This window comes from Tribolium castaneum, chromosome 5 (genome assembly GCF_031307605.1).
Source record: "Tribolium castaneum strain GA2 chromosome 5, icTriCast1.1, whole genome shotgun sequence".
In the NCBI taxonomy this organism is placed as follows: Eukaryota; Metazoa; Arthropoda; class Insecta; order Coleoptera; family Tenebrionidae; genus Tribolium; species Tribolium castaneum.
The window spans coordinates 3,252,212-3,269,000 of record NC_087398.1 but is presented as its reverse complement, the minus strand read 5'-3'; the positions used below and the strand labels follow the sequence as shown (position 1 = coordinate 3,269,000).

At 37.8% G+C, this 16,789-nt stretch overlaps 2 protein-coding genes and 1 long non-coding RNA gene across 4 annotated transcripts; 1 reads left to right on the top strand and 2 right to left on the bottom strand.

Annotated features, from left to right (window-relative positions):
* Positions 1–1,066: 1,066 nt before the first annotated feature.
* Positions 1,067–16,341, top strand: LOC658430 (uncharacterized). Its single transcript, XM_008196033.3, has 18 exons — positions 1,067–1,521; positions 1,771–2,110; positions 3,644–4,624; positions 5,095–5,221; positions 7,597–7,605; positions 8,568–8,705; positions 8,751–8,864; positions 8,906–10,050; positions 11,715–11,848; positions 11,896–12,361; positions 12,527–13,880; positions 14,186–14,314; positions 14,375–14,515; positions 14,564–14,872; positions 14,926–15,132; positions 15,193–15,345; positions 15,397–15,641; positions 15,694–16,341. The coding sequence occupies exons 2-18, from the start codon at positions 1,772–1,774 to the stop codon at positions 16,021–16,023; spliced, it is 6,321 nt and encodes a 2,106-aa protein (XP_008194255.2). The 5' UTR covers positions 1,067–1,521; position 1,771; the 3' UTR covers positions 16,024–16,341.
* LOC658358 (uncharacterized protein) lies at positions 5,378–6,882 on the bottom strand. The gene is made up of 2 exons (XM_964755.4): positions 6,690–6,882; positions 5,378–6,595 (listed from the first exon to the last, which is right to left on the bottom strand). Exon 2 carries the CDS (start codon positions 6,585–6,587, stop codon positions 5,472–5,474), a length of 1,116 nt encoding a protein of 371 aa, XP_969848.1. The 5' UTR covers positions 6,588–6,595; positions 6,690–6,882; the 3' UTR covers positions 5,378–5,471.
* LOC135266371 (uncharacterized) lies at positions 10,391–11,602 on the bottom strand. Of its 2 annotated transcripts, XR_010334380.1 has the most exons (4): positions 11,086–11,602; positions 10,875–11,021; positions 10,692–10,799; positions 10,391–10,635 (listed from the first exon to the last, which is right to left on the bottom strand). It is a non-coding gene; the product is annotated as an uncharacterized LOC135266371 (long non-coding RNA). The 2 variants fall into 2 exon arrangements; XR_010334379.1 differs by having other exon boundaries at positions 10,391–10,799; positions 11,086–11,601.
* Positions 16,342–16,789: the final 448 nt, after the last annotated feature.

Here is a 16,789-nt window from a genome sequence, read left to right as displayed (position 1 = left end):
AAGTAATTAACAATTTTTTTTCGAGCATCAAAACAATTTTAACTGCTTTTGTTATCCAAGTCAGGTCAGGTTAGGTTAATATTTTTTTTAACTAAGTTTCATAAAATTGTTAAATAGTTATTAATAGTTCTTTCTCTTATTGAAACTATAAATTACATTAGCTATTAATTGTTTGAAGTGCACAAATGCGACGTTGGCGTTTAGTTTTGAAACATCTAATAAATATTTAAATTACTATATTTATTTATTTATATTTAAATTAATTATTACGTTTTTCATTCATATTCAGCTAAAAAAAATGTACTATAAATTTAACTTTTTTTATTTTCTGTTTATTCCTAGTCACATGACTGTGACGTCAACAGTCCATGTGACGCCGGCCGACTGATACCGCTTGAGCGAACCTTTTATCTACAATCCTTGCTGTGATTCCCCTTGTATTGCGGCCACCAGTAAAACACTAACTGATACCAATTAATTAAAAGCTTCGATCATATATACGATATATTTTTTTTATTAATTGGGTTGGAATTGGGCAAATAAAAAATATTGTCTTTGTGTTTATTTTTTACGTTGTTTATTTTTAACGCTTAAAGAACATCGATATGTTTTGTTTAAAAAATTGTTTAAAAAAACAATACAAATATTGCAATTGTTTGTAAACATTACAATAAATAAAAAACAGTACCATTATGGGAACTAATTTCATTTCCCGCTTTTTTTGAGGTGGCCCATTATCCTTTAGTAAATTTATCGTTGTTACGTTGGCTGTTCCGGCACACTGATTCAGTAAAAAAACTAATTATTTAACCGATGGCTTTTCCCACCATGTATAGATAGTCCTGGTGAACCAACTTCCCTTATTTTCCATTGTCGGGCGCAAACCAAAATGTGGAGCAAGTTGGAGCTTTTATTTTAACTGACAGATGGCACCAGCGTAGACTGGGACTGTCACAATGTTTACAAGAAAAAAGATACACGCATTACGTTGTTAAAAATACGACATTTATGAAGAACAATTAATACCTGAAGGATGCCCGCACCGAATGGTGGTGGAGTTTTTTTTCTGGAAAGCATTTATTCTGACTTCAATGTTTCGATGTCTTTCGCGGCCGAAAATGCATCGAACCGAAGTTTAGAACTATTCAGAAAATATTATTATTTCAGCGCGAAAAAAGCAGAAGTTGTTACAAGATGACTAATTTGGGTGCTGAGATAACATTTTTTAATTTCGCATCATTTTTTTATAAAAAACAATGAAAATTTATGAAATTGTGACAGTCCCAGTCTACCGTGCTGCCATCTATCAACTTGCTCCAGCGTTAGAATCAATTATAATAGCGAGTTGGTTTACCTGTCTGTCTCTATATCGTGGCTTTTCCTTAAACCACTGCTGCTTTATCTGAAACGTCTGAAAGTACCGTTAAATCCTGTTAAACCGTTAAAAAGAAAATTCAGTGGAATTTTACAGCTGCTAAATACATTGCTGGTTGCTGGTGGACCGAGTGGTGGACCAAATAAGTATGTGGGGTTTTTCTTGTATGGTTATTGGCCATTTTGTATGATTGCTTGTGTTCTGTGTGTTCTAACGGTATTTGGTATTGTAATTGTAACGTTAAAGTGTGAGAAAGAACAACAAAAACTCCCAAGAAGCGAAAGCTCGGCGTCTCCTTAAACTATCCCTGAAGCGTTGTTTGTGTCCATTGTTTGCGTTAATAAGTTGTTTACAAATACGGTGTGTTACGCCAGTTGATTATTTTTGAGTTTTAGAATGTCAACAAAACGGAAGAAGGCGCCAGTCAAGAGAGGGCCAGCTAAAAGGAACAAGAGGAAAGAAGAAAGTGATGTGGATTCGGATATTAGCGACGCCAGCGATACGGAAAATACCACCCAACCTGACGAAGTTCTCATAGCTGGACATGGGGATGCTCTTGACGAACTCACTCAATTACCTCAGGAGTTACTTAAAACTTTAATCAAACCCGCTGGACAACTGCTTATTTTTGGTCTCATCAACTGGGACTACACGTCCAACAAGGTCCCCAAGGAAGTCAAGATTAAACTGCACCCCAATCTCTACAGCCCGCACCGGTTTCTCACAGACCAAAAGGTACGTTTTGTTAACACATTGACCATTTGAACTAACCCATTTTTAAGTAAATAATCTGATAAATTGCAGAGTTATGGAAAGAGAACTGATTCTTTTTACCAGGTGTTTGTAACTAAAATTTATCATATGTGGATTTGCTTGTGGGCATGAGCTTCTTCCCTTTGTACATAAGGACCAAAAATTCAGCTATGTGTGTTAACAAATAGTATTATATTCATTATCATATCATATTTAAATGCAGTTTCAGGTTAGTTATAAAGTATCTTATTTAGTTGAAATTGCGTTTTATGAATAATAGACAATGTTTTGCTTAGTATATAAACTAGTCAAGTTTACACTTTTGCACAAAACTGCAAGAAAAAACTCGATATATCACTTTCAGTATAAGCAAACATTAAGTAATCGTTTTATCATTCATTGGGAAAATGAGAAAGTTTTTCAATTTTTTTTAATGACCTCTGTTTCATTTGCAAATAAATGTGGTTCATAATTGTTCTTATAGGGTAACAGCATGTAAAGTTTTTTAAGAAAGAAAAGAAGATTATACTCAATGCTTTAGGTAATTTGCAAAATAAAAAAGAAAATTTAATCTGCTCTGTTGGATTTTCTTTGGGTAAAAAGAGTTAAATTCAAGAAATACAACAATGGGTATCTTGAATTAATTTTATGTCGTAGTAAGTACGACAGCTAGATGTTGAAAGTTTACTTTCTGAAATACGGTGGAAGCTCTATAAAGAATGCAATTTTTGTGAGCTTAATTCCAGTAGTTTTTGTGCAAAAATGCTTGAAAAACGGCCCAAATATGACGATGATTGGGATATTTTTTATTATTTGTGACTAAAAATACACACATTTGCTTATATTTAGAAGATTTCTGACGAAGATCGGCTAAAAATTTCAGGTTTTTGAGTCAAAAACGTACTGAAAATCATTTAAAAACGGTAAATCGAGTAATTATCAGAAAAAAAGGACTGAAACGTAAGAGTATAAGATAACATAAATAAAAAATATTTGGAGCCCAGTGTTTGTCAGTTGGGCCACGTCAGCAGGTGGTTCAAAAATTTTCGCCATGAGTTCAAGAATTTGGTATTAAGGATTAAAAGATATATTTATTTTTATATTTAAAAACTAGTGCTAATTACTGAATTTTACGAAATTAACTTTTAAATAGATTAAATTTACATCCTATTATCTGACTATTCTTGGCAATTAGTCCACAAGCATTGTCCTGATTATCCTACCTTTGACTATTTATTTCATTTCGAGAAACTGATTTGAACTGAGCAAAGAAATTTTTTTTTTAGGAAATAGCAAGACAAAACATTACAAAAATTCCAAAAAAAAATACTTAAACGTGTAATAGAATAAAAATTTATGTATGTATTTCATGATTTAATCGATTTTCTTTGGTTTGTTAATTTTATAAAAAAATTTGGAATACTAAATATCTTGTTTTTTTTTATTGAAACTTCGACTTATTGAGTATTTGGAAAACTGGGGATTTGTTTTATCGAAAGTGTATTTTTTGTGCAGGTGCGCCTGGCTGTGAGCGGATGTGTGGCCACTCATAGTGTACTTATCACCGAGGAGGGCAAAGCATTGACATTCGGTCGCAATAAGTTCGGTCAGTTGGGTCTGGAGCACACCGAAACGAAAGAGATTCCTACCGTCGTTCCGGCGTTAGAGAACATGAACGTAATCGGTGCAGCGTGTGGTCGCAATCATACGTTGTTTCTAACCGATACAGGTACTGTGTATGCATGTGGTGACAACCGCTCTGGCCAATGCGGTGTCGGAAATCTGCAACCCAATATCCTCACTCCCACTCGCATTAACTACCGAGGCCCGCCAATCGTGAAAGTGGGCTGCGGGGCGGAGTTTTCGATAATTTTGGACATAAAAGGAGGCCTGCACTCGTTCGGTTTGCCCGAATACGGCCAATTGGGCCATAACACCGACGGCAAATATTTCAAAACCAATACTAAACTCTGTTTTAATTTCGAAACTAGCCCCAAACGCATTGTGCTGTACATCGAGAAAAGCAAAGACGGTCATGTTGCTCCAGTAGATGTAACTGAGATCGTTGATTTCAGCTGTGGGCAGAATCACACCGTCGCGATTGATAGCAAAAAGCGGGCGTTTTCGTGGGGATTCGGCGGATTCGGGCGATTAGGACATGCCGAGCCGAGAGACGAACTCGTCCCACGTTTGATCAAATATTTTGACACACAGTCCAAAGGGCTAAGGTCTATACATTGCGGCTCCACTTACAGCCTTGCGGTCACCGAATTCGGTGCTTTGTTTATGTTCGGACAGACTAAGCGTACAGGCGAAGCCAACATGTATCCGAAACCGATACAGGATTTGAGCGGCTGGACCATCAACCATGTGGCTGCGGGAAATACGTCAATTATTGTCTCGGCCGATGAGTCTGTCATATCATGGGGGTCCACACCCACCTTTGGAGAGTTAGGCCTTGGGGAAATCACCAAATCTTCTACCACTCCTAAAGAGGTAAAACTACAAATGGCAATCACATTGATCTTCCGTAATTTATTTAAAAAAAATTGCAAAAAACCCACAAAGAATTTGTGCTCGAATTTCCTGGGAAGTATTCTCGCAAGTACCCGTAATTACGTATTATTAAAAGCCAGATTTTACTTGAAAACTTAACTTAAAAAAATAATTTAAAAACATAATTTTATAAAAGTTTGTTGTTCGACATCATCTGGAGTGTTTTTTGGTGAATCTTTTATTTTAAAGGAAGTCCAATAGTTTCTAAAGTATCAATGCACTTTTCGTTAAATAACACTCAAAGGGGGAAACATTTTATGTACAAGAAAATTTTAAGTACATTCCTCTTTGGATTAAACGTTGTTATCTCCTCAATTGTTTTTAAATTGGGCCCAAAAGAATCAACATTTTATTGTTAAAATCATCGAATGCTTGTGATTTTTTTTCAAAAATTGATAAACGTATTACAGGTCACGAAATTAACCGGAGTTAAAGTGCTGGGATTGTCAATGGGATTCGGACACACCTTGCTAATAGCACAGAACGAGACTCCCGAAGAGAAAACCAAACTTGAAACCTTTGATGTTTTCGAACCCTAATGTGGAAAAATACGAAATAATACAGGTATATCTTATTATGTACTAGAACTTGTGTAACACTACTGCCCCTTTCCATGTTATTTTAGCCGTTAGCATTTATACTTCAGTATTTTTTATAATAATTTATTTAGACATTCTAAATTATAATGTGTAATTAATTGTACCAGGTTTTGTATTTGTTTCAAGAAATCAATAAACATTTATATGAAAAAACTAAAACAGTTATAAAATTTATTGATTTTTGCCCATCATCCCGATTTATTAACTATTTCATTAATGAGAAAAATCTTTGCCGTTTTGTCGTCGGAAGTAGTTAAAACCGAGCCCCCATCAAGCGCCAGACACAAACTCAAGACATTAGCTTTATGCCCTTTTAACGTGTGGAGGTAACTACCGGTCCGAACATCACACAAGTAAACTGGTCCCCTAGTTGATCCAATAAAAACAGTCCCGTTTGACCCCAATTTCAAGACGGTTATCCCACTATCAAGCCTCGCTTGATGCCTTATCACGTGCTTGGCCACGTCCCAGACGCACACTTGCCCACTTAACGACCCAGTGACTAAAAGATTAAGCTCGCTGCTAAAAATGTGAGCCTCTATGTCCGTTTCTCCCTCAACCAACAAGGCACCAAGTGATTTCCCGTTGGAAATGTTGATTAAACTCGAACTTGGGGCAACGGAACACAAAGTCCCACTTGAATCGATTTCAATTGAGGTGACATTGCCTTTGGATTGATCCGCAACTTGCCATTTCACCGTCCCGCTTTTAATGTCCCATAACTTAACCAAACCATCGGCATAACCGGCAAGGATCTGTTTACCGTCCGGCAGTAATTTCCCGCAAGTGCATGACGAACCGTGAGACGTTAACACGTGACAATTGCCTTGGGGGATTTGCCAAACATAAACCTCTCCAGACTGCGTCCCAGCGATCAAAACATTGGCAAACGTGTGCCAACTCAACCACTCCAAATCGTCGCTCTCGTAGCACCAAATCAGTTTGCTGTCTTGGACGTTCCAGACTTGGATCAAACCGGACATGTCTCCAGTCGCTAACAGTTTGTTGTCGTGGTTAAAACAAACCGCAATTACCGAGTCTTTATGGCCCGTGCACGTAAGTTTAACGTCCCCGGTTTGAGTGGACCAGAGATAGGCAAAGTCGTCTTCGCCCCCTGTCGCCGCAAGCTCGCTGTTTTTGCTCAAATCGCCGCAAAACACCGATTTTGAATGTTTGGCGAACGTGGTTTTTGAGAAATCTTCATCGTCTTCCGGTTCTTCACTAAACATGTCTTCATCGGGCACTTCCTCTGCAAAGTCTTCGTCTTCGTCTAAGTATATCACCTCCACGTCGTCCTCTTCCATTATTATTGCTTCAAAACCAAAATTGCAATTGAGGTTATATGACGATATGAGTGCATAGAAACTAGATACTTGAGTACGGACATTACCAAAAAATTAACTTACTTTCAGGTTGTGCTCAATTGTAAAATTGGGGTAAATCTTAATGTATTAAACGATAAATGAACTTAAAACAATTGCTCGGTTTTTTGGTTAGGATAGCCACATGTGACAGCCGATGTTGCCAACAATTTTTATCATTGTATTGTTGGTTGTCTTCTAAGCCAGCTCACCAGAATTTATAACTTAAGATTGATAAATAGTGTTCAAAGGCGATGTGTTATGTGTGTTGAACAACAAGGTAGACATTTTCAACGGTTCTTGTAAATAATAAATAAATATTTTTATGAAAATCTGTTATCTTTTTAATTCAAAAATGTAAGGTAATGAGAGAACGAATTAATCACAGACATCCAAAATAATTGTTTTTTAATTTCAACTTTCAACTCTGGAGTTTTTTTAATGAACACTTGTTAATTAATCTTAAGCTTTTAAATTTAGCGCCACATTACACCAAATCGATTGGCATCAATCCGCCGCCTGGTGGCGCTGCCTACGCTGCGTTCTTCTTCCACTCTTGTTGTTCCATAAAATGGCGGTATTGAGCGAGTTGTGTTATTTTTAGCGCTTTAAACACCTCAAATTCGAGTAATTGGTACATGTGAACAACATAATCCACGATTATAAATCCGCTGCTTTGTATATATCGTATAAATGGAGAGTCCGGTGGACTGTTGAAGCTTTTCCAGCAACTACAAACAAAATATTAAAGTGAGTTCAGTGCCCTGTGCAAGAACACTAATGTTTGGATTGGAAACTTGAGCCGTTTGCGTGAGATATGCACCAAGTGTTAATAATGTATTAATGTGTGTTTTCATCGTCACACGAACATCCAAAGGACAGTGATTTAAGACACTTGCTTCGATGATGATAAGGTTGAAGTCTTGCTGAAAACGGCTGGTGTGACATCAAGATACAAAAGGTAACCTCAAAGAACGTGCGGCGACGATTGTAATAAATTGCTGTACAGTTATGTGCACAAAAGTGCAATAAGATGTTGGGTCTTCGCTACAGACAACAAGGACGAGTGACACGTTTTGTGTCGACTTGACAGTTTTGAGTGCTTATTTGCCAAGGAAACAATGAAATAATCGGTTTTGGTAAACATTTTTCTGTTTGCGGTAGGTTAAAGGACGATAATTTGAATAACTGGTACGAAATTTCCAAATAAAGGCAATGTTTTTGTTTACAAAACATCTAATGAAAGTTTTTTCTTTGTGAAAATAATGTAAACACCAAAGCTGCAAACTGTTTTTCCTTCTTAAATTTATACAGGAAACGTTAGATTCGGTAGAACGTAGTCTTATCAATAACGCAATATTTTTTTCGGTCGTGTAAACATTCGCTCTTCTATGGTATCGGTTGTGCCGACAAAGGAAAAAATACCAAAATAACTTTTGGCACCGCCGCCGTTTTTTTAACATTTTATTTGGAATTGGTTGGCATTGATGACAGTTGTGACAGTTTTTAAACCTTAACAGTTCCGCCAAATTAAAAATATTTTTAAAAGCTCGTATTTAACTTGCTTTGTTGTCTGTCTGTCTGTTTCATATTTTCGGAGCCAAATTTGAAAGGGTTCCTGTTGTCCGAATGTATTGAAATTTTGCATACTTACGTAATCAGCGTAATAATACAATTCTGTATGGTTAATCAGTCCTTAAAGGGGTGTTAAAGTTTTACGAAAACAATTTTTTTCTTGGGATTATGTTTGTTTATTTTTTGATTGACGCTGACAGTTCAAAAAACTGGGTCACCAACTTAATTTGAAATAAAGTCGCATTCAGCAACCAAAATACATTTGTTATCTAAACGAGCGACAGCAAACACAAAGTCCAGGTTATAGGATTTTGTGAACAAAAGGTTAATAATATTAATTGTCTTTAGGGATATTGTTGGTCACGATGTCAAACAGCGTCGTTAAGGTAACAGATTCCGATTCAACAATTGATGACAATTTACTTCTTCTTATTGGTGAAGATGGAACTGTCACACCGAGTAAAGACGTCGTCAAAGCTTATTTAAGTGAGTATTATTTAATTGTGAAGCCAGTGTTTTAACGTATTTTAGGTGGCAAATCGGGCGCCACCAACCTCCAAGTAATGCATATTAATAAATCAGATAATGAGGGCATTGATGTTGCGGTGGATGACATGTTATATGTACCGGACGCTGAAGCTGACGGTAATACTACAAACTGCTTATTAATCACGTAGTAAATTTAGACCTTCCAGATAATAAAGAGACGTCTTTTGACGACATAGCTTACAATTTATACAACATAAAGCTTGATCATGATTACACACCTCATTGTGGGTATTCTGAGGATGATGAGTTGGCGCGAACTCTTAGTATATTAGACGGGGACGAAGACAATGACTCTCCTTCCGTCACAAAACCACTAGAAAGTCGATCCCTTAGAAGCAACGCACATGAAAGCCCCAAACCCAAAACAAAGGTAGCAACACCGCTAAAAACAATCACCAAAGATCAAGCAAAAAAGATTAAAACAAGGACAAAGAGTGAGACATCGATCAAAGACGGGGAAAGTCCGTCAGATGCTAAAAAAGTCCTCAGACCGGAGCATAAACCCAAGGACAATGTTGTCAAGTCTTTGAAAACAATAAAGCCAGTCGAGCCTGAATCACCTAAAGCGGAAAAGCCGCAACCAGTTGATCCCAAGTCAGCTGAAAAGAAACAGCCCAAGAAAGATCGCAAAGTGGCGAAGCCAGTCCCAGACGATTTCGCCCTGTTTTCAACCCCTGATATCATTAGACGAGTGGGAGGGAAGGAACCAATTTCGCCCGAACTTAGCAGTCCGGATCAAAACAAACCGGCGAAAATCGAAACTCGATCGAAGTCAGTCTCAGACTCCGCTCAAGTTTCGCCCAAACAGAATCGCTTGAGTCTCGACGGCAAAGTAGTCGATAAATCCCCCAGTAAAAAACCGACTAGCGATAATAAAGCGAAGAAAATCATGTTTGATAACACCAAAACTGTGGCGGAATTGGAACCAAAACCGTGCGAAAGTAACACGAACGTGGAACCTGCAATCCCCGAGCCAATGATTGCGAATAATGAAGATAAGTCGTTTCCGGCTTTACCTCTCGAAACTCCTGATTTAAGTGGAGGTGAGAATAACATGGCTTTGGACGGGAATGGGCTCGATCTTGACCCAAGCTTGTTGGAAAACATCAATAACGACCTAATATCTGAAGATATTCTGTACCAAGTTGCGCAGTCGTTGGTGTCAAACACGGAGCTACAGAACGCGATAGATAAGAGCTTGAATGAGGAGAATTTGGGCCTCGATTCGAGCGTCCAAGAGGTGCAGCAAGACGACGTGGTTCACAATAATCAAACAGAGCAGGTGAAAATTGTTTCTTTCTTTATATATTTATATGGTAAGCTAGTGTATTTTCGAACCATTAAACGTGTTGCACAAATTTATTTTCATTTATTTGCGCGGAATTCGAGTTTTAACCCTCAACTGCACGTCTAGGGCAACGCATTGCTGAGGTTTACTGTCTTTGTGTTTTAATGCATGGTGTTTTCTTTTCCAGAACACCATCCAATAATGACACGTACACTGTCAAGGACTTGGTGAACTGGTTAAAATAAAGCGTGAAAGAAAGACATTTTATTTTATTTGAAAATAGATTTTTTATTTAATTGGAAATAAACAGAGTGTATTGCAAATAAACTGTACATTGTTTTCTCGTTCCAAACACCTACAAGGGAGATTATTATTCGTACTGAGGAACCAAATGAAGCCACTCGTTTTTGGACACTCTGATTATCACTTCTTAATGAAAATTATGGTGCAGTGAGGGCTTAAAATTGACAAAACGTTGAGTTTGTAGTAAACACGAATGAATGATGGTCTGTTGAATAAAATGCTTCATTTCTAAACCTTATCCTCAATGATTATACAACCACAAAAACCTCAATATATCTGTTCCAAAAGTGAAAAAAAATTACATTAGTTACACAATTTGTTGAAATATTCACTTTAAAAGAAAACGTTTTCGTATCTGTCGGATATGTCCAAGATGTCCGTAAGTATGTATTCTTAACTAAATATTTTGTAAAAGCGGTTACTGGATCTTGTTCCGTTACCTAAGGTGAAAAAAAAATTTCCACAAAAATTAACAAATTGCTAATGATTTTCCCTTAGATGAGAAAAATCCTTACATTTATTTTCCCCGTAACTTGTACTGATAATCAGCCTTCTCTTCAGACTTCTTTCTTGAATTCGACAGTTTAATTGTTTTTTCAGATCGTTTGATTCCCTTGTGTGAATTATGAGAATAAAATCATCTCTCACACACCCCTTGATTTCTAAATGCAATTAAAATAATTATTTATTTACGTCAAAACCTTCTCAGAAATTAAAAATACCTACCCTGCAGCACATTTTTAAGAGCTTTCACAAAATCTAAGCGAATTTACTTATCAGTTTTTAATGTCTTCTAAAAAATCACAGTCTCACTCGACCCGTCCCTAACTAATCCACAGTGATCCTAAACTATTGTTTCGGTTGGCAATTCTGAAGTTTATTTCTAAGCGGCACCACTGAAGTAGACTTCTTGCTAACAACAGTACAACTTCTCGCTAGGTTGCAGTACTGGCTACTATTTGCTAACATACTTTTAAATTTGTCACCAACCGAAACACAATTACACAATCGTACAATTCAAAAAGGGTTTACATTTATCCTAATGAATAAAATGTTGCGTAAAACAGGACTTTTTTATTTAAAAAAATAATTATTTTGCATGAAGATTTACCGGTTGTTATGCTTTACATAGCAACAATCGTTTATTTCGTAGTTTCATTGTTATTACAAAACGTCAAGACGACACTTCTTTGAACGGTAATAAAAGAACTTAAATTATAGTGTTGAAGATGCTTTTGGATTTCTAGTTCTGTCACAACATGACTACGGCTCATAATGTAAAAATAAAGTATCCATTTTTAAACGCATTTCATTCCCTAATTTTCACCAGTGAATAAATCCTTGTTTCTTCGTAGGTAACGTCATCTGTGCCACAAAAAGGAACTCAAATCGTCCGCCCTGACGGTAGGATAGTCGTAATCCCTCCAATAGAACGCCCCACAACCAGGAGTCGAAACAAGAACAAAGATGCCGATAAACCAACCCCAAAGTACAAATTTTTGTAAAAAATAAACCCCCGTTAATTTTTTTCCGTAGATTTGTCCACAAACCCTTGGATGAAGAGCACGTCTCAGGCAACGAACTCGACAGTTCTGAGGAAGAAGAGGAAGAATCGGAGGATGATCCGAACAAACTTTGGTGTATTTGTAACCAACCTCACAACAACCGGTTCATGATCTGTTGCGATACGTGCGAAGAATGGTACCACGGAAAATGCGTGAATATCACAAAAGCGATGGGACAGCAAATGGAAGCGGAAGGAAGAGAATGGATTTGTCTATTTTGTAAAGATCCACTTTTGAAGCGACCACAAGCCGCGGCCAGAAGAATAAGAAAAGCTTCGCGGAATTCGCGCCAGTCTACGGACAGCTCTGGCAGTACCAAAGTACCAGAGACACGGCCAAGTTCAGTCCCGTGTGTCGTTTGCCAGAAACCGTCAAGAACTAATTCGATTTTCTGCAGCGAAAGCTGCATTTTGGCGCACGCACAAGGCGTCGAACGAGTAAGTAATTATTAAAAAAAATCGAAATAATGTATTATTTTTGTAAGTATCTCGTATTGTGGGGTCGATATTTCGAAATAAAATATTTTTAATTTTAAGAACGTTTCTTAGAAAAATAGTTTTTGTTGTTATCTTGGATTTTTTCTTTGAAATCGCACATTTCAGGTGGTCGTGTTCGAGAGATCAACTGGAAACATGTTGACCGGGAACAAGGCCCCCAGTGCTGCCAACTTGGAGCAATGGCTCAAAGAACACCCAGGTTACGAAGTCGTTCGTTCCGCTGGTAAAATAGTAACGACAAAGCAAACGCAAAAAAGTCCGCCATCGAAAATAAAAATTTTAAAAGGTTCCGAAACACCTGCTATGCATTTCCAAAATCGAATGAAAAATTTGAATAAAACCGTACCGAAAAGTCCACAAGTGGTCAAAGTCGGTAATACATCAGGTTTGAAAGTTCTTAATCGACAAATTTCGACGGCTCAGCTGAGGGAAAAGGTCAGTAATTCACTTAAAGAGGCCGCATCACCTACCAAGTTTAAAATCGTTACAACTTCGACCAAATCGAGTAGTTCGCCGGCGAATAGAGAAAAACCCACAACACCTAAAGTACAAAAAGTGCGAAATGCAAGTACACCTCAAGCCAAACAGGAGAATATCAGAGATAATGTCAAGAAAACAGTTTACGAGCAGTTGACCAACCGATTAAAAATGGTGGATGATTTGAAGTTGTCTGAGGAGGAATTGAAAAACATTTCGCTCGAAATTGAATCTCAACTGTACAAATGCTTCGGCGATACGGGGCAGAAATACAGGAACAAATACAGAAGTTTAATTTTTAATATTAAAGACATAAAGAATCAAACACTGTGGAGGCGGATTTGTGAGAAGACCATTAATCCGTACCAACTCGTCAGGTTATCGCCCGACGACTTAGCCAGCCAGGAGTTGGCCCTTTGGCGGGAGCGCGAAACCAAACACCAGTTAGACATGATTAAAAAATCCGAGCTCGAATTACTCCAATGCAACAGACAATACGTGTTGAAGACACACAAAGGTGAACAAATTTTGGAAGACAATCGTCCAACGGACAACCTCGACAACACCGAGGTCATAACAAGTCTGACAGATAACGCAACGGGGGAGAAAACCGATCGTAAAGACGACAGAAAAAAACACAGTCATAGGGATAAAGAGCGGAAATCGACGAAAGATAAGTCCGAAAAAAGTCATCACAGTCACAGATCGACGAGTCGAGATCACGATCGCAGTCGGAAACGTTCGCGCAGCAGGGATAGGAGTTCAAAACATGTGGAGAAACGGAGATCCAGAAGCAGGGATCGACATAGGAGGTCGTCACATAAAAGTTCAAGGCATAAAAAGGAGTCGCATCGAGGGTCGTCCACTGAGAAACTCGATAAAAAATCGAAGGAGATTTTAGAACAGTTGGTTGATAATAAAATTGTGCCTCCGCTGGAAGACAGGCTGTGGAAGCATGTGCCACAAGAGGACGTTTTACCAAGTAAGTGGGCGATTTGTTGCGGGAAAAGTTAATGAAAAAATAAAAAAAAACATACTTTTATCTTTACCTTCAACGGTTAACAAATCAACCCAAAAGTGCAACAATTATTACTCATTCGTTCCACTAAATCTTGAAACTTTTAATATGGTCTTGCGAGGTTTTTGTATGAAATTTAATTCTCTATAATTTTAATTCTTATATTTTTTAACAGTATTTGCAGCGTTTTGAAAATATGGAATTTAAAATTATTAATATCTCTTCTGAAACTTGTGAAAATTTTAAGTCTTATTTACCGGGGTTTACAGATTCGGTTGCTGAAAGTGACAGTGACCACGAACCGACTTCCACTGTCACTATTCCAACTCCACCACGAAATAACAACGATTCGGATGAATTTGCGGCTGGCCACGGTTTATCGGAAAATAAAAATAATGGTGTGTATACATATTCATCAATCGCTGGGACATCTGTATTTTATTTCCATATTTATTCAGATAAATATCCTGTAAAGGAGCAGACTGAAGTGGACCACTCGATGTCACCAGTGGTTAAGCCAAAAGTTGAGGAGATTTGGCGTGGTACCATTAATATGGTAGATGTGGCACAAATCTCGATCACAGCTCACGAAGTGTCAGGTATTTTCTCCCTATTTTTGTATTTTCTTTTCTTATAGTTTTCCTTAGGCGATTGTAGTGGCTTGGCCACTGAACTACCCGCAAATTTGGACATTGTTGGTAGAATTTCCCCCGATACCGTGTGGGACTATATCGGAAAAATGAAATGTTCCAACAGTAAAATCATATCAGTGGTGCGCTTAAACGCAATCAATGTGGAAGAAAAAATGCCGTATTTGGCTCTCTACAGTTACTTATCGAGCAGGAATCGACTCGGTGTTGTTAAAAGTGTGAACAAGGCCGTGAAAGATTTTTACATTTTACCACTGGCCTCTCAGAAACCGATCCCACAGGCTTTGTTACCTCTCAACGGTCCAGGTAGTGTGTTAATATTACTTTTTTACATTTTGTATTTTTTTTAAATTGTGTAGGTTTCGAGGAGGCACGGCCTGCTTTGCTCCTGGGAATCCTTGTTCGAGACAAGAGAAAAAGGCCATATGTTGATTCAGCGTCCAGTGCCCCCAGTGTTAAAAAAACGAAAACAGAGATGCCTTCTAGGTCGTACACACCGCCACCTGTCAAAGATTCCCGGCTTAAATTACCACTTCCACCACCGATAGGCACGGACCAGGATGGAGGTAATTAAATAATTGCTAGTTTTTGCCTTAAATTTTTATTTTTTTTTTTTTTTTTTGTAGATGAGCCGTACAGTCCTGAGGACTCGGACCCCGACAGCATAATTCCCGCAACCACTCGAAGTGTTTCCAACAGTTCGACAATCTTTCTCGACGCTGACGCCGCGGCAACACAAGCCTTTCAACCGTTCGTTAACAAGTTTGAAGAGATTCCAGGTTTGTCCGACGGTGTAAACAACGTCCAGGATTTGTGTTGGTTGTTTTCAGGACTGGATAACGCAACTTTGCCGTCAAGTACGCAAGAAATCCAACGCCAAATGGAGAAACTCAACAAAGAAATCGAAATGCAAAAGTCGGAAATCAACAGTATATCGCAAAACATCGCCACTGCATCGAACGAAATCGGGACTTCGGCTCTGGCGAACATAGCGCTCCCGAGCAATTTGCAGCAAATTCTGGACAGCATTAAAACGATCGGTTCCACTTCGGCTTTAGAATCGTTGGAGACGAAGGTAGTTTTATAGATTTTTGTTTACTTGACATTATATTTCGGGCGTTTGTTAGCCGCAAGCTGTGGACGCGCTGCAGGAAAGTTCCGACTTTACGATTCCTTTGATGTTGCCTACGACGTTTTCGCGCCATTCCGCCAGTTCCGAAAATACCATTCCTTTGAATTTGCCAAGTAAGAAGAAAGTGGCAAGCGACGCTGAGAAAACGAGCGTTTTGAGTTCGCTGTCTGAGGAGGATTTGATTCGAAAGGCGGAAGAGATGCTTGAAGCGTCCGAAACAACAGACAAGCTAGCAATTCCACCGAGTGTTTCAAGTTCGTCACAAATACTGCCCAAGGTTGAGATGAAACAACCGCCAATACCTGGACTGGAGGATGATGTCTAATTTTGGCTGGCTGAAGGAGGTGTTTCACAATGTTTTCGTCATTTTTATAAGAATAGGACTTTATTTGAGTAAAATTGTTGGAACTTTTATGTATAGACTTTAGTTGAAAACTATGGATTCTTATTAATTCACTTACATGTTTTTAATCAGTTTTTTATATTGTAAATATACAATTGTTTTGTTTCTATGAGACATGTAAACTAGGAAAATACTACAGATAAGTGCAAGCGATTATTCCATGTAAATTTTGCGACCTATGTTAAATTCTGTATAGTTACTTTTATTTAGAAAACTTGAAATAAACCATTTCTTTTTGAAGCTGCCTTTTTTTTCGAAAAACCTCAGTTTGACCATCGTATTATTTAGCCGAACGTAGTGAGGCAAATAATTCAGTTGAGTTACATAAACTCACTTTAACTCCGAGTAACATACACTATTTTACACGGAAACGTTTTTTGGCTACTGCCTTTGCAATCCCAATCCCAAAAGCCCATTGCTAGATTCGTAGGATTGCCGTATTGGCAATCGTGGATTTTCAAAACCCTTAGGTTTAAAATACGAATTTTTCATGTTCAAGAAGAGTGAACACTTCGTATTCTTTTTAGTGTGAAATACAATCGTAAAAGAAAAATGCTTAGACAAAAAATTAGAGTTTTGACTATGCTATTTCAGTTCATAGTAGAATTGCAACAGCGCATTTGAATTTTTCGGAGTGAAAAATAAAACACAAATTGAGAGTTTCTATAAAAGAAACGAATTTTGTGTT